The 23,712-nt window shown below is 44.3% G+C and overlaps 1 protein-coding gene across 3 annotated transcripts in view; it reads right to left on the reverse strand.

Annotated features, from left to right (window-relative positions):
- LOC145343288 (protein WWC2-like) overlaps nt 1–23,712 on the reverse strand; it is a 229,672-nt gene that overhangs the window by 74,410 nt on the left and 131,550 nt on the right. For all 3 annotated transcript variants that reach the window (XM_080189431.1, XM_080189430.1, XM_080189432.1), the window contains 3 exons: nt 10,838–11,041; nt 5,470–5,546; nt 3,759–3,838 (listed from right to left, as the gene is read on the reverse strand). In XM_080189431.1, coding sequence (XP_080045557.1) covers nt 3,759–3,838; nt 5,470–5,546; nt 10,838–11,041 — 361 coding nt within the window. The remainder of the gene's footprint in view (nt 1–3,758; nt 3,839–5,469; nt 5,547–10,837; nt 11,042–23,712) is intronic.

The following is a 23,712-nucleotide window of genomic DNA, read 5'->3' on the forward strand; positions in this document are numbered from 1 at the left end:
TCCTTTTGCCTTCTGGGACTGGTAAGCTCACTCCCACCTGTCACATGTATGTTTCATTTTGTCTTGTTAGTCCATGCAATATATGGGTGGTACAGTGGTTAGCACCTCTGCTTCACAGCACTGGTTGGTGCAGACTTGTAGAATTATAGAATCCCTACAATTCAGAAGAGGCCATTTGACCCACTAAGCTTGCACTGACAACAATCCCAACTCCCCCCACCACCCTTAACCTTATCCCTGTAACCCAATTTATTTACGCTGGTAATCCCCTGTCACTAAGGGGCAATTTATCATGGCCAATCCACCGAACCCTCTGCTGCCATCAGACTTTGAATGGAACTACCTCACAGTAAGTTGATCTTTCTCTACATCCTAGCTATGACTGTAACACTACATTTTGCACTCTCTCCTTTCCTTCTCTATGAACGGTACGCTTTGTCTGTACAGCATGCAAGAAACAATACTCTTTTACTGTATACTTACATGTGACAATAATAAATCAAATCAAATCTTTGGAGTGTGGAAGGAAACCAGAGCACCGGGAGGGAACACACGGAGGCATGGGGAGAACATACAACCACCACACAGACCCGATGGGCCAAATGGCCTCTTCTGCACTGTAGGGATTCTATGATTTAAATTCTTGCTTCCCAATAAGCTACTTTGAAATAACTGATAAGCTCGATCTGCTTTGGGTAACTCCTGAACAGTCTTAGAGGCAAAAGCTTCAAGCCTTACTGGTTTGGTAAAACTGAAAATACGGCTGTGACATTCAGAGCAGGAAGATAGTAAATGGTAATGTGAGGACTCTTTGTGAGTGCACAAATTGGTTTGTTTTGCAATAACTTTCAGCATTAGGTGTAACGCGAAAACCAAAGCCTGACCTGCAAATGGCTAACACAACTGCCCATTGTTTCCCTGTGGTATTTTGTTGACTATTGCCCAAACATATTTTGGATTCCAATCAAAATTGCCAGCAAGCAAACCAATTTTAACAATACACCATTGTTCAAGAGATATAATAAAAACAATCTGTCTGACTAAACTTTAACCAGTTCATGCATAATTGTTACCCTTACACTACGGTTTTACTTTTTATGCCAAATCTCTCTTTCGCCCTCTTCTCCCCAGAGCAATAAATCAAAGCAAAAATTATTTGCCACAGAGCATCCAGTCACAGCACGGTGGCACAGTGGTTAGCACTTCTGTCTCACAGCGCCGGGGACCCAGGTTTGACTCCCGGCTTGGGTCACTGCCTGTGCGGAGTCTGCATGTTCTCCTCGTAACTGTGTGGGTTTCCTCCGGCTGCTCCTGTTTTCTCCAACAGTCCAAAAGATGTGCTGGTTAAGTGCATTGGCCATGCTAAATTCTCCTTCAGTGTACCCGAACAGGTGCTGGAGTGTGGAAACTAGGGGATTTTCACAGTAACTTCATTGCAGTGTTAACGCAAGCCTACTTGTGATACTAATAAATAAACAAAAACTTCAGTGGGATTGCAGGTTTCAGTTTGAGGGAATAAGGGAATTTGTGTGCACTTCTGTGGCTGGGCTAGACAGGTTGTTGGAGTGTCGGATGTGAGACGGCAAATTAGCAGAACAATAATGCCAACCGGCATTCATGCTCTTTAGATCAGTTAATCTGACACACACACTGACAGTCATTAGAGGAGATCTGGAGGCAGAGGCCTCATAGAACCCAAAAGTCAAAAACACAGAGAAGAGGGGGGTTTTTAAAATGTGTTCCAAGGGTAAAATCAAACACTGCTTGACTCATCTTACAACTGCTGATGATTGCATTAAACTGAGGTTCCATCTGTCGGATCTTGTGATTAAGTTGAAGATCACACAGTAATACCTTAAGAAGAGAGAGGAATTCTCCTGATGTTGTAGCCATTATATCCCCCTCCCTACCCCGCCAGCCAGCAGCATCAAAAATAAATTACCTAGTCATTCAACTCACTGATACTAATGTGTTCCGGCTGTACACAAAATAGCTATCATATTCACTTGTGCTATGCCAGTGACTGCTGTACAAAATAATGCATTGTATCTCAAGTGCTTTGGGATGTTTTAGAGGGATATAATAAATGGGAGTCTTTTTACTAACACCCTGCCAATTGTCCTGACCTCACTCCACGTGATCGCAAATGAACTGCAGGATAGCAAAGTGCAATGATTTCTGTTTGAACACTATGACATAAATCAGATGCAGAATATACTTATTTTAACAAGGCTAGGTTAAGCCACTTCCCACCAGCTTTCCATAGGCGGTGTACAGATTCACCGGAAGCCTATGGGATATCTGTTCTCAGGGTGAATTTTCAGTCGGAATGTGTTTGACACCGGACAGGATTTTCCTCGCTTCCCGCAGTGGGTTTCACAGCGGCGGAGGTGGTGGGGATTCGCTGTCGACAGGGCTGGAAGATCCCACCAGCGAGAACAGCCAGTCCATTCTGGTCAATATGTTGAGCACAGCCCAATTTTATATTCGTTTCAATGTACACAGTTTAACTTTTTAACTCTTTCAAACTAAAAGTAGGAAATTAAAATGTATTTATTATTGTCGCAAGTAGGCTTACGTTAACACTGCAATGAAATTACTGTGAAAATCCCCTAGTAGCCACACTCCCAGTGCCTGTTGGGGTACACTGAGGGAGAATTTAGCACAGTGAAGCACCTAACCATCACGTCTTTCAGGCTGTGGAGGAAACTGGAGGAAACCCACGCAGACATGGGGAGAACGTGCAGACTCCGCATAGAAAGTGACCCAAGTCAGGAATTGAACCCAAATCTTTGCCACTGTGAGGCAGCAATGCTAAACCACCGTGAAACCGTGCCACAGCGAGTTCACAGCCAACCCCAGAGGTCTGTCTAATTAATGACAGTCACGGTATGTCAATGTAATTCCAGCACCAATTTGCAGCACATGATGCGCATCCAGGTGCTATAGGTTTTAGTATTTTTTATTATCATTTAGATAGCTGACTCTCCATATGTGGTGCCTATTTACTGTGAAATGTGATATCAAGTCCGATTTCACAGGGTGGGGGAGCCTAAGGAAGACAGAATTTGTTTCTCCAAGTTAGTTTTTAGTACGTTGGCTATTGGTTATTTTGTAAAACATCAGAATTCCATTTTGAAGCAACTTCTCTGAATGCTTAGGCTCTCTGTTTTTAGATTCCACCTTTATTCAGCTGAGAATTGGCAGGGAACCTACTCCCCTGCCTCATGCGGGATTTCTCCTCAAGGAATTGTCCTGTGTGTTTAGCCACCTTGTGACTGACAACTCGTCGTGTGCAGAATCCTCAGTGAAAATCTTTACGGCACTGCCTCTCGGGACATCCAGTACATCAGCTTCAAGTTGCTTTTCGTGTTTATAGTTACCTAAAGACAGGTTTTGTGGCTCAGCGGGGAGCTTTCCTACCTTGGGGCCAGAAGCTCTGGGTTCAAGTCACACTTTGGGACTTGGTGGCCATGGGAGGCGAGTCTGTAATGTGGCCAAATAGGCTGATTATCAACCTGTAAATCCATCCAATAAGCCTGATGGCAGGTAACAAAGAGCAGGAGAGCTTCCTGCTCAAGTCATACTGTAGAAGGCAATGGCAAACCAAAGATAATAATGTGCCAATCTGATGGAAGCCTGGGGTCACCAATGCCCTCTTAGGGCATGGTACCAGAAGGAGGAGGAAGATCCCCTAAAATGGAGAGGCAGCTTTAAGATAATTACACATTGCTTCAAGCCTGGCCTTAGGAACTTACTCTTGGAGGGTTTCAAACCCTTGCTCTTTGTAGAACAGTTCTTGCTTCATCTGGGAAAGTTCTCTCTTCAGCTTGTTTACCTGTGGAGGAACAGATTAAAGACAGGCTTTAGCTTGAGAAAATAAAACTGGGTGTGTCAGACAGCCCGGACATCTTTCCTGTCATAAACATCACCCCCTTTCCATGACTACTTCCACAGTTCTATGGACAAGAACAGCCTTCCCTCAAAGGAACTGGAAAGCACAGCAGCCCACCTCCCGACTCCTAAATATCCTCTGGATTGCACATAACACAATACTTCCGCCTCACTGGCATGTACAACTCTGCCAACAAACTCAGTGAATCAATATATCGTATACGCACATCAATAAACGAAGTATACTCTGGGTAGATTCACTCACTCCGAGCAGGAAGTCACGTTTGAAGGGAGCAGGTTTTGGAGAACTAGAAGGATTGTGCTGCAGCTCTATTTCTGATCCCTTCAGCCACAGCTACCCTTGAGAAATGCAGCATTGCTGTATTTGTTCTTGCAACTTAAATCCGATACATAAATCAATTTTTCTTGTTTAAGAAGATGTCAGGCCATTTGTTTTCAATCGGTTAACGCCTCTATTCATTCTGAGGCAGTAATGTGGAGTCAGGCATGTTAAATAGATGGTTCAGGTCAAATTATAGCATGCATATATCATTTGTCTCCCTGGATTTTACAAGGGGTGGCCTGCCCGCCTCTCATTCTCTCTGGCAGGAGATTTGGCCGGTTGCCAAGCCTTCGGACAGAATCCCAGCCTGGGCATCCATTACATGCTCAGCAAGGCGAGAGTGGGACTGTGATTGTCCAGGATCTGTAGCAACCTGGCAGCGCCACAGCTCAGTTGTGGGCACTGCCGTGACTGCAAGGCAGCGGGAGGGCTGCCAGAACTAGGTAGATTCTGGGCTCTTAGAGTGAGGATGGGTTTGAAAGCCCAGCAGAGGGGCAGAAGTTGGTGGGAGGAAGGAGGAGCTAGATTTGGGGGAGACTGGGTTTTGGGGTGGGTTGTTTGGAGGGGCTGAGTTTTGGAGGACAAGCAGCGAGGAAGAAACTGGGGGAGGGCTGACATATTGGTATTGGGGCAGGGGTGGAGTGTTCCCAATGCACACTTGGCACCTCCCAAATGAGATGCTTGTGCCTTCCTGCCTTTTTTCATGTTTGCTCGAAAAACAGTCTGCTCGGCACGGCCAGCTTATAATCCTGGTCAAAAAGCTTGCTAACAAAACTGACTGACTTACCTTCATTTATTTACACGTGACAACTTCAGTGCTTGCTCACCTCGAGTATTTTGGGGTCAGCTGAGGGGTGGTTAGCAAGGTGGTGGGCTAGCTACTTTTACCTGCTGGGGATTGGGGGAGTGGAGGGTGGTACTCTGCTCTATTCACATCTCTGTCCGTGTCAATGCAAACTGTACAAAGAGGTCCCTGCCAGGTAAATGACACATGTGGAACTCATCCAGAGCATTTTCTTCTGGGAATATTTAAACCTTCTGGGAAACAGGTGAAAAGTGTTTTGGAGATTTGATGGAACATCTCAGGTTACCGAAAGTCAAGAAGCCAAAAGCGAAACGCTGAAACATTTTTGAACTGGAGCCTATAAAACGTCAGCCAAACTAATTAAAATAGCAAGGTTTGAAATGGCCACCTCAGTGAAACCTCTGTTCAAATCGTCTGCTATTCTTACCCGAACCTTTGTGGTCGATATCTCTGCCTTAAGGATATCAGGATCATACTTTGTGCTCGATGAAGACCCTGAGAACACTGCAAAATAAACAGTAAAAATAAGTTTGTTATGGAAATTGTAACTTTATTCATAAAGTTCCACTTAGCAGAAGGATATCTTGCTCTACTTTCACATCCTTTATGTATCAGTGTTGGGCCCACTCAATGTAGGCAAAATGCCCATGGAGACGAGAAGTGGCCCTTATTGGGTCAGTCACGTCTAACTTTCCTGCCACTAACAAGATGGCAAGGCGGTGAGACAAGGTTAAGGTTAACCCACACCTTCCTATACTATTCTATCAACTTTTCTACCTTCCAAACCATCACCAATGTGCCCAGAAAATTCCGGCCACGTTTCTCAGCCACCTCATCCAAAGTCTAGGTGATACACTTATTGCATGCACCCGTGCAAGTTTCACCTTGAGAAAGCAATCAGGAGCATAAACCCTGACTGAATTTGTGCCTCCGTGCCTTGCCAGCACTGAGGTCAACTGTACTGGGAAGGCATGTGCCCCCTACCTATTATCTGACACTAAAGCATGACTATTATTCATCAGGTGAGGAGTAACAAATCTGAACTCATGGCCAGCAATGCATAATATGTATCACATCAATAAGCAGTGTGTCAGCACATTGTCTGGGAATATTGTTACCAGAACACAATGATGATATCAGTTTCATCATTCATTAGATTCATGTCATAGTCTGCAGTGTGTGGAGTTGCATACATGGTGATAAGAGGACTAATAATACCAATTATGGTCTCATGCGGCCAGTGAAAAGCCATGGTCAAATGGGCAGCTGGTCAAAATATCAATTGTTATTGTCCTTTCTCCAACCCATACTATTTTTGATAATGGTTCCTCACATGGGAACATGACAGTACTAAATTTGGCACATGAGTTGTTTTGGATTCAAAGGCCAGGGTTTTCCACCAGCTTAATTGCAATGATAAGACCTGCTTTTCCTACTTCAAACAAGTCAATCAATTGAACAAAATCAATCAATACTCTTTTATTGTCCCAGCGGAAATTTACTGTGGGTGAAATTGCTTCGGCAGAACCAAAATAAAGAATTGAGAATCACATCAGCAATACAACAACCTGTGTTGCTGCACTGTAGCACCAACATCATAGCTATACAGAGAGGGAAAATAGAGAAAGAGATCCGTAGGATTTCGAGCTTTACCCCGAGCATAGATACAGTATTTGCAAAATTTGGTATGTCCACTACAACTTTCACCAACTTTTACAGATGCATCATAGAAAGCATTCCTTCTGGTTGTACCACAGCTTAGCATGGCTCCTACTCTGCCCAAGACCGCAAGGAACTACAAAGGGTTGTGAACAAAGCCCAGTCTGTCACACAAACCAGCCTCTCATCCACTTATTCTGTCGACACTTCCTGCTGCCTCAGCAAAGCAGCCAGCAAAATTAAGCACCCCACCCTGGACATTCTCTCTTCCATCGAGAAAAAGACACAAAAGTCTGAGGACATTTACCAACTGACTCAAGAACAGCTTCTTCCCTGTTACCATCAGATCATGAATGGACCTACTCGCATTAAGTTGATCTTTCTCTACACCCTAGCTATGACTAAATCACCAGATTCTGCACTCTCTCTCCTTTCCTTCTCAATGAATGGTATGCTTAATCTGTATAGTGCGCAAGAAACAATACTTTTTACTGTATTGTTTACCCCCCCCATCTCCCCTGAGTTATAGCTAATATCGTCATGCTGAACCGAGCTGCTCCTGCACAACCGATTGCTGTTCTGGAGGCTTCAGTTCCTTGACCGCAAGGAGCCCTCTCTCAAACTACCATCATCTTAAAAGCAGTGCCAACAAAAAGAGTCACCAAAAGAAACTTCAGCAACTTAATTTGAATCTGCAGTTGACTTCTAGAGGTGAAGTGAGATTAACTGTCCTTGTCCTCAAAGCAGCATGGTGACTTCATGTAGCACCAAAGAGCCCTCATCAAATTGGAGGCATTTGGGATCGGGGGAAACCTTTTCCTTGGCTGAAGACATATCTGACATAAAGAAAGATACTTGTGATTGGTGGAGACCAATCATCACAGCCACAGAAAGGCTTCCTCTAGGGTGCATCCTTGGCTTAGTTGTGACCAATTACTTGCCTCCATCATAAGGTCAGAAGTGGAGTGGTTTGGTACTGGTTTTACAATCTTCAGCTCCATTTGTAATTCTTCAATAATGAATAATAGTTATCCGGGTGGTTAGCAGTGAGGTTGAACAAGAAAATATGGGCAGATAAGTGGCAGATGGAACTTAACCCTGAAAAGTGGAGGTGATACACTTTGGAAGGAGTAAATTTGACAAGTACTCAGGGATTGGTGGGGCAATAGGAAGTTCTGTGGGACAAAGGGACCTTTGCGTGTTTGTCCACAGATCTCTGAAGGCGGGAGGACATGCTAGTAGGCAGAAAAGGCATACGGGACACTTACCTTTATCAATTGAGGTATAGATTACAAAAGCAGGGAGGTTGTGTTAGAATTGTATAGAACTTTGGTGAGGCCGCAGCTGGAATACTGTGTGCAGTTCTGGTCACCACGTTATAGGAAGGATGTGATTTCACTGGAGGGGGTGCAGAGGAAATTCACCAGGATGCTGCCTGGGATGGAACATTTAAGATATGAAGAGAGGTTGGGTCGGCTTGGGTTGTTTTTGTTGGAGCAGAGAAGACTGAAGGTGACATTATCGAGGTATACACGATTGTGAGGAACATGGACCGAGTGGATAAGGAGCAGCTGCCCCTTAGTTAAACGGTCAGTCACCTGAGGACATAGGTCCGAGGTGAGGGGCAGGAGGTTTGGGGGGGATGTGAGGAAAAACTTTTTACCCAGAGGGTGGTGACGGTCTGGAATGCACTGCCTGGGAGGGTGGTGGAGGCCGGTTGCCTCACATCCTTTAAAGAGTATCTGAACGAGCACTTGGTATATCATAACATTCAGGGCTATGGGCTAGGTGCTGGCAGATGGGATTAGGTGGCAGTTCAGGTGTTTCAAATGTATCGGTGTGGACTCGATGGGCCAAAGGGCCTCTTCTGCGCTGTATGATTCAATGAAGCAAGCCACACTTGTTTACACCAGGTCGCTAAAAACATTGTGGCTTGGGCTAATAAGAGAGAGGTGACTTTAAACCAAGCAACTGTCAAGCAATGACCCATCTTCAACAGCAGAGAGCCTAACCACTTTCCTTTGGCATTAAATGGCTTTCCCTGTTGTACTGGGACTGAGCTGAAAACCAATAGATCACAATTACATGTGACAGATAAACGTATGCGTTTCATTTGAACCCAGCTGCCAATGCAAACCTTAAAAATTGATTCCCATTTTTGTTCCTGGACCATTGTGAATGATGTATACTTGCTCCAAGAAAGAAAGGCATTCTCCAAGTACCGACAAAGCATTGAGAACAAGACTAAGTTCAGCTTCAATATCAATCACCAGACAGCGGACAATTCCATTACCAGCAAACTAATGTGCCTTTCTCCCTCCGAGAATAATGGATCATTTTAAGGAATGTAGCTCAGGCATTTTATTACCAACTGGAGACTCATAAAGCACATTTACACCGGCCATCTTGAGAAAATAGAAGCTGATGGGATTTGAATTAACTGTGCATCCCTGCTAATTTCTCTCAGTAGTTTGCAATGGAATACAATGCATTCTTGGTTGTACGAATAAATATTTTGGGGGCATACATTGGGGAATATTCAACAGGGGCAACAAGGTGGCACAGTGGTTAGCACTGCAGCCTCACAGTGCTAGGCACCTGGGTTCGATTCCTGACTTGGTCACTATCAATGCGGAGTCTGCACTTTCTCTCTGTCCCTGTGTGGATTTCCTCCAGCTGCTCCAGTTTCCTCCCACAGTCCGAAAGAAGTGCTGGTTAAGTGCATTGTCCATGCTAAATTCTCCCTTGCTGCACATGAGCAGATGCTGGAGTGCAGTGACTCGGGGATTTTCACGTAACTTTATTGCAGTGTTAATGTAAACCAGCTAATAAATAAAACTTTAACTTTAAAACTTTTCAAAACAAGGCCATTCGGCCCGTCAAGCTGGATCTGCCGTTGAATCTTTAGATTTTATTTTATCTTCAGTAGTTGTTGAGTTGGTGCAAATACACAACATGAACAGTGCAACAGTACAAGGCATCGGAGTATCTTCACTAATTGAAATGCGTGAATTAATTCAGCATGACATGAGGGTTTGGCACAATCAAATCATGCGCTATTTTTTCCATTCCTTGTTTTCCCTCCCCTCCTTAAAGTGTTTTCACTTCATGCTCCAAGAGCTTCAGACACTCTTTGTTACTTCTCCTTGTGAGTTATTAGTCGTCCCTGAGGGAGAATCAGGAGGCAAATCCACCTTAATGGACATGGCAGTTCAACCCAAACCTGTATGCGCCAACAACTATGCACAAGTCCATTTTGTCCATTCATTTTCTCTCTCTGGAATCCAAGTGAGTTGAAGATAACGGTGGCACAGTGGTTAGCACTACTGTCTCACAGTGCCGGGGACCCAGGTTCAATTCTGGCCTCAGGTTACTATCAGTGCACAGTCTGCACATTCTCCCCATAACTACATGGGTTTTCAGGACTTTTTTTTGGGGAGAATTGCCCCCCAAGAGTGAGAGAGAATGATGACGTTAGATAATTTGAAATTTATCACTGAAGGTTCCTATGAGCCATGAAAGATTTACGTGTAAGGCCACGAGGCCTGGAAAAATTAGCAGAGGACCTGCCCTTAAGCAGATCACTGGTACTACATATCTGTAGTATCTCACAATACTGTAATACAGGATAATTACCTGCAACCCCACACAGTGCTCCAATATAAGAAAAGTAACTGCAGTCCTGCACTGTCATACTGTCTGTACTACATACAGTTGTGTAACATAAAATGCAGTCCCTACAGGACAATTATCTATAGCTTCTTCAATGCTGAAACCGTAAAATCCCGCCCAAGTCTACGGATCTTCCCATTGTCCACCCCTGGCTTGCTCCTATTCCCATGGTGGACGGGGTGGTAAAATTCCAGCAATAAAGTTGAATTGCTGGTAATGTTTGGTTGAATTAAATTTAGTTAATGTGCACACTTTATCCAGGATGACCAGGTAGCAGCCCAGTATAGGGGCATTTCCCTTGACAGATAATTCCAAGAGTTCCTTCACTTATGAAGAACGCTGCCACAACATTAACTGCAGGCTGAAGGAGGGGTGAGGGTGGCGGGTCTTTGACCACCTGAAAGGCAGATTAGGAACACTTTTAACAGGTATTGACTGTCTTCTCTTTTTCTCTGGATACTTACAACTGGTCCGCGAACTGGACTTGTCCTTCCACACATCATTAAGGCGCATGTACTCGTCGATGGCCAGTGCTAATCTTTGCTCTTTAACTTGGTAGAGTTCCTTCTGAGTGCTGAGTGCATCCTGTGCCACCATCAGGTAATCCTTCAGCATTCTCTCCTGCTCCTTCCTCCATTGTGCTCGTGGATCCTCTAACTGGGTGGTTTCTGAATGGGTAAAATTGACACATTTCCATTAGTTGAGGGTGGAAAAGGTTGGAGGCTGGACTGAAAGACTTACCCCAGTCCCCATCATTCTAACTCACAAACATTGGGTTGCCAGTCCATTTGAACTCAGAATGGCTGGTCACGCTTTCCAATCATCCCCATTTAGAGCATGGATTTTAGTATTTGACACACCTCCAACTTAGAGTCATAAGAAGACAAAAAAATTGCAAAGCACTTCACAGGAGGGAGGAAAGTATACTGAAGAATGCACCATTTAAAATATTGTTCTTGTATTTATCCTACTGCTTTTTGGGCAATTTGTTACTTTAAGGCATTCTAATCCTGTTTTTATATCTACTATTCCACACATCATTCTCTGCCAAAGGTTTGTCAATGTTACTCAGGAACTGGGCATTAAGAGGTACAAGTGATTAGCCCTCGAATCTTCCTGCCTCTTCACAATGCCCCAATCACTTGGGGTCATTTTAATGTTTGGGAGCAGTTTGAACGGACAATATTGGATCCACCACTCCTGGGTGAGCTCAAGTGAAGGCAAGGAAATTCAGGCCAGTTGTATGATGGGCCACCTGTCCAAAATCATCCATTTTACACTCTTCCAAACTCACTCACTTTACACTCTCCCAGGCTCATCCCATTTTACACCATCCCAAACTCATCCATTCTACACTCTCACAAACTGACCCATTAACTCACTCATTTCACATTATTGCCAAGACTTAAATTGATCCGAAGTGCATGGAGGATAATAAACACAATCCACTCATTAGCACAGCACCATCAACACTACCAGCACCTACATCACTACCTGGTGATCAGCTAATTTAAGAACGGCAAGTTGCTTCCTTGAGTCAACAGCCTTTGCTATTAATATTCACTGTAAAGTTAGTAATACTTCTCAACAAGTATCAATCCAACTCCCTTTACAGGTGGCAATGAATCTTGGATAAACTATCCACATTGTGAGTTTGTATCTCCTGGACTAAACATCTCCCAAGTTGCTCAAAGCTTATAAGTTTTGTATTTGGCTTATGGTAATTTGACAAAAGTTATTGCTGGAATTTTACCACCTTGCTCGCCCGAGGCTTGTACAGTCATCCTCAATGCCAAAAGAGAATGGAGATGCCATTCTACAAGCCTCGCCCGCCTCGGAATTGGGGCAGCATGCTTTAAAATTCCAGCATATAAATCCAATAGGTAATTCAGGAGAAGTCTCTTTATCTGGAGAGTGATGGGAGTATGAAACTTGCTGTTGCCTGGAGTAATTAAGTCAACATAGAGAGGAAATTAATAGGATATTTAGGTAGGATTAGATGAAGGGGTGGGAGGAGGCATTACATGGACACTAGTACAGACCCCATTGGGCTAAATAGCTGTTTCTGTGCTGTACTTTCTATGTAATTCTATGCGGGACATTTGAGGCTTACATTTCCTCAAACGTAATCACAAACAACAATGTTTAAGTGATGGTAAATACAATGGACAAATTAACATCCTTCTTTTTGATGTCAATGTTCTTCCATCTCTCGAAAACATTGACTATAGCTCCATGACCAAAGTTTGTCCTGTACTACATCAACTGAAGTCATACTTTATTACACGTAAGGATTGATGTGCAACCATGAGGATTGTCACACAGCTGATCCCCACTCTGTCCTATGCTATTTTAGAACTGATAATGTAATGAAACAAGAATAATTAATAATCTCATAGTAAAGATTTCTCAAGGCAAGAGTGACAGAATTTCATATTCAGTTTGAGGATGAGAAACGTGGGTCTCATAAATGTAAAGAAAGACAATTTTGAGGGTGTGAAGACAGAGTTGGTAAAGTGGAATGGGAAAACAGGAAAAAGTTTAAGATAGCAGAAAAGCAGTAGCAGACATATAAGGAGATATTTCATAATTCTGATCAAAGATATGTTTCAATGACAAAAATAGTTGATAAGGAGGATACACCATCCATGGCTAACTGAGGAAGTTAGGATGATGTTAAATTGGAACAAAATATGTAAAACACTGCAAAGGTAAGTGTAGATAGATTTTATTTTTAGATTTTAATGGCATCAAAAGACATGGTGAGAAAGCAGGGATATGGCATTGAGATAGAGGATCAACCATGATCACATTGAATGGCGGAGCAGTATCGAAGCTTGAACGGCCTACTACTGCTCCTCATTTCTGGACTAGAAATTTGGGAAGATTTTAGAAACCAGCAAAGGATGACTTAAAGAGGGGGAAAGTGAATAACGGTGTTCCATTTGCAGTTTTCCAATCCTCTGGGTCTTTTCCAGAATTCAAGGATTCTTGGAAGATTATTACCAGTACATCCATTATCTCTGTAGCTATTTCCTTTAATATCCTCAGATGCAACCCATTAAGGTCCAAGGGACCTATTAGTCTTAAGCCCCAATAGTTTCCCTAATACATTTTCTGTAGTGATTGTTATTGAATTTATTTTCACTCCCTTTTTGCTCCTTGATTGTTTAGTACTTTTGGAATGCTATGAATTTATTTTATTGTGAAGACATACAAAATATTTTTTAAACTCATCTGCCATTTCCTGGTTCCCCATTATCACTTCCCATCTCATTCTCCAAAGCCTATTTTCACTTTAGCCTCTCACTTCCTTTTTATATATTTAAAGTAGCTTTAATTAACTGTGTTTATATTACTCGCCAGTTTACCCTCATAGTTTATCTTCTCCCTTTTTATTAGTTTTTGTTGGTTTTTAAAACTTTCCCAATCCTCTGGCTTACCACTAATTGTATTATATGCTTATGTTTTCAGTTTAATACTATCCTTAACTTGCTTGGTTTACCACGGCTGATGTATCCCCTTCCTAGAATCCTTCTTCCTCACTGGGATATATCTTTGATGTGAATCATAACATGCATGTGCCATTGCTGATCAACTACCTTTCTGCTAAACTCCTTTCCCAGTCCACTCCAGCCAATGCAAGGGAGGCGATGGCCTAGTGGTATTATCACTAGACTTTTAATCCAGAAACTCAGCTATTGTTCTGGGGACCCGGGTTCAAATTCTGCCATGGCGGATAGTGGAATTTGAATTCAATGAAAAGTTAAGAGTCAATTGCTAACCAAGGAAACCATTGTCAATTGTTGGAAAAACCCATCTGGTTCACTGACGTCCTTTAGGGAAGGAAATCTGCCGTCCTTACCTGGTCAGGCCTACTTGTGACTCCAGAGCCACAGCAATGTGGTTCACTCTTAACTGCCCTCCAAGGGCAACTAGGAATGGGCAATCAACGCTGGCCAGCCAATGATGCCCATATCCCACAAATGAATAAACTCTGCCCTCATTTCTTTGTAATTACCCCTATTGACCCCTATGGGTGGCACGGTAGCACAGTGGTTAGCACTGCTGCTTCACAGCTCCAGGGACCTGGTTTCGATTCTCGGCTTGGGTCACCGTCTGTGTGGAGTTTGCACATTCTACCGTGTCTGCGCGGGTTTCCTCTGGGTGCTCCGGTTTCCTCCCACAATCCAAAGATGTGCGGGTTAGGTTAATTGGCCATGCTAAATTGCCCCTTCATGTCCCGGGATGCGTAGGTTAGAAGGATTAGCAGGTAAAATATGTGGGGATATGGGGATAGGGCCTGGTTGGGATTGTGGTCGGTGCAGATTCGATGGGCTGAATGGCCTCTTTCTGCACTGCAGGGTTTCTATGATGAAGTGTCAGCACAGTTGGTTCTGACCCAAATTTCTCACTCTCAATCTGAATGCTAAATTTTATCATGTTACTGTCACTGCTTCCTGGGGGATCTTTTACTCTGAAATAGTTTATTAAACCTGCCTCATTACATGTTATCAAATCCCCAGTAGCCTGATCCTTAGTTGGATCCAAAACATATTGTTCTAGGAAACTGTCCCAAATACACTCTATCCGTTCTTCCCCAAGGCTACCTCTGTCGATTTGATTCTCCGAATCCACATGAAGATTAAAATCACCCATGATTGAAACATGGCCTGTTTTACAAGCCCTCATTATCTCCTGATTTATTCTCTGTCCTACAGTATGGCTACTCTTAGGAGGCCTACAGGCTAAATAAACACTTTTAAATATTAGTAATATGAAACAGAAAATGCCAACAAGAAAAAAAAACTTCTGGAAATATATTTGCGGCTGCTTCAGCGCCTGAAAATAGGAAAGACAAGCAAACATTTCAGTTCCAGCCATATCTGGGTCTAATAATGTGCCATCATTTAGAGTGTCACCTTTTCTCGGTTCGTTTATTTGTGTCACAAGTAGGGTCACGTTAACACTGAAATAAAGTTACTGTGAAAATCCCCTAGTTGCCACGCTCTGGCGCCTGTTCGGGTACACTATAGGAAAATATAGCATGGTCAATGTACCTTAGCCGAGAATCGAACAAAGGTCCCTGGCGCTGTGATGTCCCTGGCGCTGCGCTAACCACTGTGCCATCCTGTGCATTTGCAGTATAAATGCTGGTGGATTATTTTCTGCTATCTGAAACAGCCAGTGCAGCACTGATGCGCATTCTATAAAGCTGTTAAGCAGCATCATAGATCCTGACACAGTTGCGACTCCAACAACCTTCAGAGCTTCAGGAACCCCTGTATGCTTTCCAGTCACGCCCGCCCCGAAATTCCCACCCGAGGCCAATGGACTTTTAAACGGTCAGTCAAATTTTCTATCCTGTCTGCGATGATTCTGACGGGACTGGAAAATGTACCCTTCAGAATGGGAGCGTTCTTCTGCCCCTTGCACCTTAGTATTGCTAGCTCATCCAACTGTGCTCATTTCTCCAAAAACAGGGGCTTCTATTGACATCAGGGCTGTAAAATAGGAAAAGGCACGTGTTTTCCCTTCTGCAAGCCTGTGATTTCTTTACTGCGGCAAAGTGTTTTCGGTGCTAATTAAAAATGAAAGATAACTCTTCAGCTCATAGCACTGAAAGAAACCTTGCTGAGATCACCATGGTTCAGTGCCTCTCTACATTCTGTGCAGTCATGGAATTCTATCAGTGTGCCCCATTTAACTTAACTGTTTCTATTTACAAAGACGCATCCGCAATTGGCTCTCTGGAGCTGAATATAACGTGTTTCAATTAAAAGTGGCACAAGGGAGTTTATGTGCCAACTTTTCATGGCAAATTCAACTGTACACACTTGATTGTTTAATCAAATGTTTCTTCATTTTTTTTTGCCCCAGGTTGTCTGAGGTCCCTGTTAATCAAATGCTGCTCTTCATTAAATCTCCCGGACAGCAAAGCAATAAGAGAGGCAGCAATCAAAGTAGCATTGCATTAGTCATAGATCAAGCACTACTTTATTTAATGCATGGATCCTGGCAAAAAATAAGAGGGACAGTACTGAGACAGTGATCTGCAACTTCTGCCCATATCTTTACTGACACCTAAGTCCAAATGTTGGATATTAAGGAGAGGCTATCCACGGTGGCGAGAAACTTGGATATGGCTGGAAATTCTAAGCCCCGCCCACAAACACGGCATTTCCTATTTTTGTAGGGTGGGACTGGGGTCGTGCTGGGATTCACGCGTGTGGGGTTTATAGAATTGAAATCACCAGTTGCCTTCACTGATGTGGGATTTTGGAAGGCCAGGAGTGTGAAACCCAGATTAGACTCTGCGAGAAGACGCCTGAACATGGTGGACTCCTTTGGATGGCAAGATACCCCTGTGGTGTCAAAGTGACCCTTTGGACAAGGTAAGGCATCCTTTCAGATTGTTAAAAATTGACAGGATTGTGCATAAAAAGCGCATAAACGCAATGGAACTGTCAAGTTGTCAAGGAACCGTCAAAGGATACAAGGTGAGTTAGCCACAGAGGGCATAAGGGCAAAGAGTGGTGGGTGAGGGAATGGGTTGGTATAAGTTGGCACTAAGTTGGCAAGGGAGCATTAAGGGATTTGGGAAAAATGAGGGGCTATGGGGCGTAGGGGTGTCATGAGGTGGAATGCATGGGGACTGTGTGGGGGTGAAAGAGTTTAAAGAAAACCCAAAGCTAAGTACCAGAGCACAGGCACTGGTCTTCAACCCAGCCCGCTTCCCCATCTGGTAGCCTCTGCATTTGTTCCAACTTCCAAACTCACCTAACATCCCAGAATGAAAACTCCAAATGCAGGCAGCCAGTTATACAGGTCAGGTATAAAGAGCTGGGAAATGTCCTTTCACTGCCCACTTTCTCTGTTTGTCACAGCACCCATTTCATAATGACATCGCTGAAGTGCTTCGGATGTTTTGCTGTGTTCAAGGTGCAGCTCTCCCTGCTCACCAAATGTAAGTGGAGACTCCATAATAGCTGGTGGCACCCACAGGAAGGTGGATCTCTGAAGTCATTAGCTGTTGCTCAGGTGGTAGCGCTCTGTCTCTGAATCACAAGGTTCCAGGTTCAAGTCCTACTTGAGCACAAGAGCCAAGCCTGTCACTCCAGCACAGAAACATAGAAACATACAAAAAACTACAGCACAAACAGGCCCTTCGGCCCACAAGTTGCACTGAACATCTCTACCTACTAGGCTTACCTATAACCCTCAATCCTATTAAATCCCATGTATTCATCCAGTAGTCTCTTAAAAGACCCTATCAAATTTGCCTCCACCACCATCGCCGGCAGCCGATTCCATGCACCCAACACCCTCTGAGTGAAAAACTTACCCCTGACATTTCCTCTGTACCTACTCCCCAGCACCCTAAACCTGTGTCCTCTTGTGGCAGCCATTTCAGCCCTGGGAAAAAGCCTCTGAGAATCCACCCGATCAATACTTCTCAACATCTTATACACCTCTATCAGGTCACTTCTCATCCTTCATCTCTCCAGGGAGAAAAGATCAAGCTCTCTCAACCTATCCTCATAAGGCATGCCACCCAATCCAGGCAACATCCTTGTAAATCTCCTCTGCACCCTTCCAATAGCTTCCACATCCTTCCTGCAATGAGGCGACTAGAACTGAACTCAGTACTCCAAATGGGGTCTGACCAGCATCTTATACAGCTGCAGCATTACCTCCCGACTCCTAAACTCAATCCCTCGATTGATGAAGGCCACGACACAATGCACCTTCTTAACCACTTCCTCTACTGCGAAGCCGATTTGAGAGTCCTATGAACTCGGACCCCAAGATCCCTCTGATCTTCCACACTGCTAAGAGTCTTACACTTAATATTATATTCCTTCATCCTATTTGACCTGCCAAAATGAATCACCACACACTTGTCTGGGTTGAAGTCCATCTGTCACTTCTCCGCCTCCTATCTATGTCTCGCTGCAACTTCTGACATCCCTCCACACGACCACAACACCACCAACCTTTGTGTCATCGGCAAACTTACCAACCCATCCCTCCACTTCCTCATCCAGGTCATTTATAAAAATCACGAACAGCAAGGGTCCCAGAACAGATCCCTGGGGCACTCTACAGGTGACCGACCTCCATGCAGAAAAAGACCCATCTACAACCACTCTTTGCCTTCTGCAGGCAAGCCAGTTCTGGATCCATAAAGCAATGTCCCCTTGGATCCCATGCCCCCTCACTTTTTCAATAAGCCTTGCATGGGGGACCTTATCGAATGCCTTCCTGAAGTCCAAAAGAGAGGTAGCATTTGTGGAGAGAAACAAAGGTTACCAATTCAGATTGATGGTGACCCTTCATCAGTTGGGATGTTGGGTGGGTTGTTCCGGCCCTTCCCACCCCCAGGATCTTCTGATCCCGTCAAAGGCGACCCCTCACGTCAGGTACCCCAGGGGCAGCGGCATGGGCTTTGGCGGGACTGAAAGACGCTGCCAATGGCCAATGACGAGCCACCTCTGCTGCTGGAAAACCTGTCTCGTCTTTTGGATGCGACGTTAAAATGAGACCCCATCGATGCTCTCAAACAGCTCTCCCTGGTGTCTGAGCCAACATTCATCCCTCAATCAATAACACAAAAACAATCAGATTATCTGGTCATTCTCACACGATGGCACAGAGGTTAGCACCGCTGCCTCACAGCACCAGGGATCCGGGTCAATTCTGGCCTCGGGTGATTGTGGAGTTTGCACATTCTCCCCGTGTCTGTGTGGGTTTCTTCCAGGTGCTCTGGTTTTGTCCCACAGTACAAAGATGTGCGGATTAGGTGGATTGGCCATGCTAAGTTCTCCCTGAGTGTCCAAAGATGTGAAGATTAGGGGGGAATAGTGGAGTAAATGTGTGGGGTTATGTAGATAGGGTCTGGGTGGGATGATCTGTTGGCATGTCGGTGTAGACTTGATGGGCTGAATAGCCTACTTCTGCACTGCAGGAATTCTATGATCGTGTGATACATTGTTACCTGAGGGTATTAGCAGCTTGCAGCTGCTGCGTTTCCTACATTTAACACTGACCACAATTCAAAAGTACTTAATTGGCCATAAAACACTTCTTCAGACATCTGGTGGTTTTGAAAAGTGCTATATAAATGCAAGCCTTTTTCTTATTAGCTTTCCAGAGGTCACCTGTGTTCTAGAAATTGTCATTGATGGGAGAACCTTCTGTCACCGAAGATTTGTCTCCACAGAAAATTCTTATGGCCAACCAGTGATCAGGAAATGAAGGCAATCAAAAACAACTCTAAAGTGTTAAGTTAACAGTTTTCATAATGATTGTGCAATTATTTCTCACTGCACATTTAATAGCAACAACTGTGATCTCAATGTGACCCTGACGATCACTACTGAATGTCAATCGCTTCGTTGTTTATTTTTCTCTCTTATAAATTATACACGTTTTCCTGATGTCCCATTTGGTAAAGCTATCTGCAACTGAGTCTCCTCACAGGTCAGGACGCAGAGGGGAGGGGAGGGGATGAAAAGAAAAGCAGCCAGGGTTCCTGCTTCAGAATGTATGAGGGAGGGGCAGAAGGAAGGATGGGAGTGAGGGAGGGAGAAACTTGCATTCATAGAGAACTCATCATGATCGCTGGATGTCTCAAAGTGCTTCGCAGCCAACAAAGTACATTATTCTTGAAGTGTAATCACTGCAATGTAGGAAATGTGGCAGCCAATGTGCACACGGCAATCTCTCTCACACACAGCTTTGTGATAATGATCAGTTAATCTGTTTACGTGATGTTGATTGAGGGATCAAGATTGGCCAGGAGGCTGGGGATAACTCATCTCTTACTCTTCAAAATAGTGCCGTGGGATCTTTGAAATCCATTTACGCAGAAAAAGGGGTCTATTTTAACATCCCATCTCCAGCAGTGCAGTACTCCCTCAGTACTGCACTAGAATGCCAGCCTTAATTTTCATACTCCGGAGCGGGACTTGATTGGAGAATCTTGTGACTCTTAGGGCCGCTTGGTAGCACAGTGGTTAGCACTGCTGCCTCATAGTGCCAGGGTCCCGGGGTCAATTCCAGCCTTGGGTTACAGTGAATGTGGAGTTTGCATGTTCTCTCCATGTCTGCATGGGTTCCTCACAGTGCTCCAGTTTCCTTTCACACCCAAACATGCACAGGTTAGGAGGCTATGCTAAATTGCCCCTTAGTGTCCAAAGATGTACAAGTTAGATGGATTGATCATGATCAATGCATGGGGTTTAGGGAAAAGGCAGGGTAGTGAACCTATATAGAGTGCTCTTTCAGAGGGTCAGTGCAGACTTGATGGGCCAAATTCCCTCCTTCTGCAACTGTTACAGTGATACTGTAAGTCGTCTCACAACACCAGGTTAAAGTGCACTCACCTGAGGAAGGAGCAGTGCTCCGAAAGCTCGTGCTACCAAATAAACCTGTTGGACTTTAACCTGGTGTTGTGAGACTTCTTACTGTGCTGAGCCCAGTCCAACGCTGGCATCTCCACATCATGTTATACTGATAGGGTGGGGGAATGGGCCAACATGGAGTTCCAGAGGCTGAAAGACCATCTTTTGCAACTGTAGGATTTATGGTCTCAGTGGTGAAAGAACTTTTAATGAAGCCATAGCTGACATGATTGAGGAGGGTAACATCAGGTAAGCACAGGAGCAACTCAGGAGTTGGGGTCCTAAAGGTTTTCACACTAAGTTCCCCTTAAAACCTACTCCTGCAGTCAAGCTTTTGGTGATTTGACCAGATAACTCAGGTGGCTTATGTCAAATTTGGTGTGATAGTGCTCCTGTGAAATGTGCTTCGAGAGAGGTACCTCCCCAGTGCCTTATGAAAGAGATTTAACTGAGCCACGTTGGGCATCACTGCAACACAAACCCCCTCAAACTCCAATTATGGGGATGAGGATATGAGCCACAAGGGACAAACGAGGATTATTTTATCCAGAGCAGCGGAGGCTGAGGGGAGACCGGAAAGAAGTCTGTAAACTTATGAGAGGCATAGAAAGGGTTAACAGTCAGAATCTTTTTCCCAGAGTTGAAATGTCCTAATGCTCAAGGGCATGCACTTATGGTGAGAGGGAGAAAGTTCAAAGAAGATGTGAGGGGCAGGTTTTTTAATGCAGAGAGTGGTAGGTGTCTGGAACGCACTGCCAGGGGTGATGGTGCAGGCAGATACGATAGGGGCATTTAAGGGGCTTTTAGATAAGCATATGAGTATGCAAGGAATGGATCAAGAGCAGGCGGAAGGGATTAGTTTAATTTGGCGTCACATTCAGTACAACATCTTGTGCTGAATGACCTGTTCCTGTGCTGTATTGTTTTATGTTCCAATACAGTCCCAATGAGTGTTCTTGCCCACCTATAGAATGAGCACTAGGATCCAAGTAGTACACCGACCACTGTTCAAGGCACTTGCTCAACCTTTGAATTTTCAGTAACAAGCCATAATAATAATGGTTAATCGTACTCCCCTGATACCAATATCGTGCCTCTGAGCCCTGGCCAAAGCCAAGGGGAAGAGGCAGAACATTTCGCGAATGAAATCTGATCAGGAGCAGCTAATGCGCTAGTTCCTGCCATTGTTCTGAAAATTAACAATGAATGCATAAATTTGTAGCAATGTGCAAACGATTTCGCAGAACCTCCCTGGAACAAGCAGCCCATTCAATGGCTCTGCCTGCTGACTCGTTTCCAAAAGATTATGTAAAAGACAGGAAGCAGTTAGTGCAGTACCCACGCAGTGCTGGAATCAGATATGAAGGGATGGGAGGGTGGGGGGAAGTGCTTCATTCCATGGTTTGGGGATTTTTATATTCACATGTCATAGAGTCATAGAAGTTTACAGCATGGAAACAGGCCCTTCGGCCCAACTTGTCCGTGCCGCCCCTTTTTATTTAACGACTAAGTTAGCCCCAATTGCCCACGCTTGGCCCGTATCCCTCGAAAGCCATCTTACTCATGTAACTGTCCAAATGCTTTTTAAGAGACATAATTGTACCTGCCTCTACCTTATCTGTGGCAGACAAAGCTTAATCCCTTTGCTACAATGTCTTGGTATTAGAGATAGTACCACTGAACGAGTAATCTAGTGACCCAGGCTTGGCAATTAACTGTCAGTCACCAACAACTGGTGCCCATGGTAATGCCTCTACCAATCAGAGTCCACTTGTCAAGCAACCAGTGTCATCTTCTGACAGTATAAATTTGTTGCTTCCCGACATTGCGATTGTTCTGATGAGTGCAAAACCAAAAGTTTTGACAAAATGTATTTTTTTTAGCAAACAGAGGTGACAACAACAATAAAAAGCTAAGGAATGAGACATTTTAAAGTGTGCATTTCAATGCCAGAGAGGTTGTTTGATAGCAACAAAGATTTACCATACTGTTAAACCACAATGGACAAGCTGTAAAATAAAAGTAAAATACTGCAGATGCTGGAAACCTGAAACAAAAGCAAAAAGTGCTCGATAGACTCAGCAGGATTGTCAGCATCTGTGGAGAGAGGTACAGAGTTAATGTTTCAAGTTGAATATGAAGTCATATGGACTTGGAAACTGTTTCTTTCTCCACAGATGCTGCCAGACCTGCTGTGGTTTTCCAGCAGTTTGACAAGTTCTAACTCTGCTTGGTGATTGGATCTGTACGCATGATAGCACCTCACACTATTCGTCAAATCTGAATGGAGAAGAGCAGGCAGCCAGATTCTGTCTGTGTGCAGCTCTTGGAAAGAGCGGTGCACCTCAGTCAGTAACTTCTGGATTTCCCTGTTTTAACTGTGCCATGTGCAGCCACCAGGAGTCGCTGTCTGAACTGTATGTCAATGAGTGAACTGGTGATAATCTCGCCATTATTAGCACAGCAAAATTCAACCCATCATAAGAACATAAGAACATAAGAAATAGGAGCAGGAGTAGGCCATCTAGCCCTTCGAGCCTGCCCCGCCATTCAATAAGGTCATGGCTGATCTGTCGTGGCTCAGTTCCACATTCCCGCCCTCTCCCCATAACGCTTAATCCCCTCTCTTATCAAAAACCCATCAACCCGCGTCTTAAAAATATTTAGCGAGGTAGCCTCCACCACTTCAACGGGCAGAGAATTCCAGAGATTCACCACCCTTTGAGTGAAGAAGTTCCTCCTCAACTCCACTCTAAACCGCCCCCCCTTTATCTTGAGGCTGTGCCCCCTAGTCCTACTGTCCTTTCTGAGCGGGAAGAGTCTCTCCACCTCTATCCTATCCATCCCATTCATCATGAGGAAGACAAGGTTGCGGGTCCACCATCTGCCACCCCAGAGACCTCGGCTGAGTTCCCTTCCAGCCCCATCTAGTG

This window comes from Carcharhinus amblyrhynchos, chromosome 5 (assembly GCF_965287045.1).
Source record: "Carcharhinus amblyrhynchos chromosome 5, sCarAmb.v2.hapA, whole genome shotgun sequence".
NCBI lineage: Eukaryota > Metazoa > Chordata > Chondrichthyes > Carcharhiniformes > Carcharhinidae > Carcharhinus > Carcharhinus amblyrhynchos.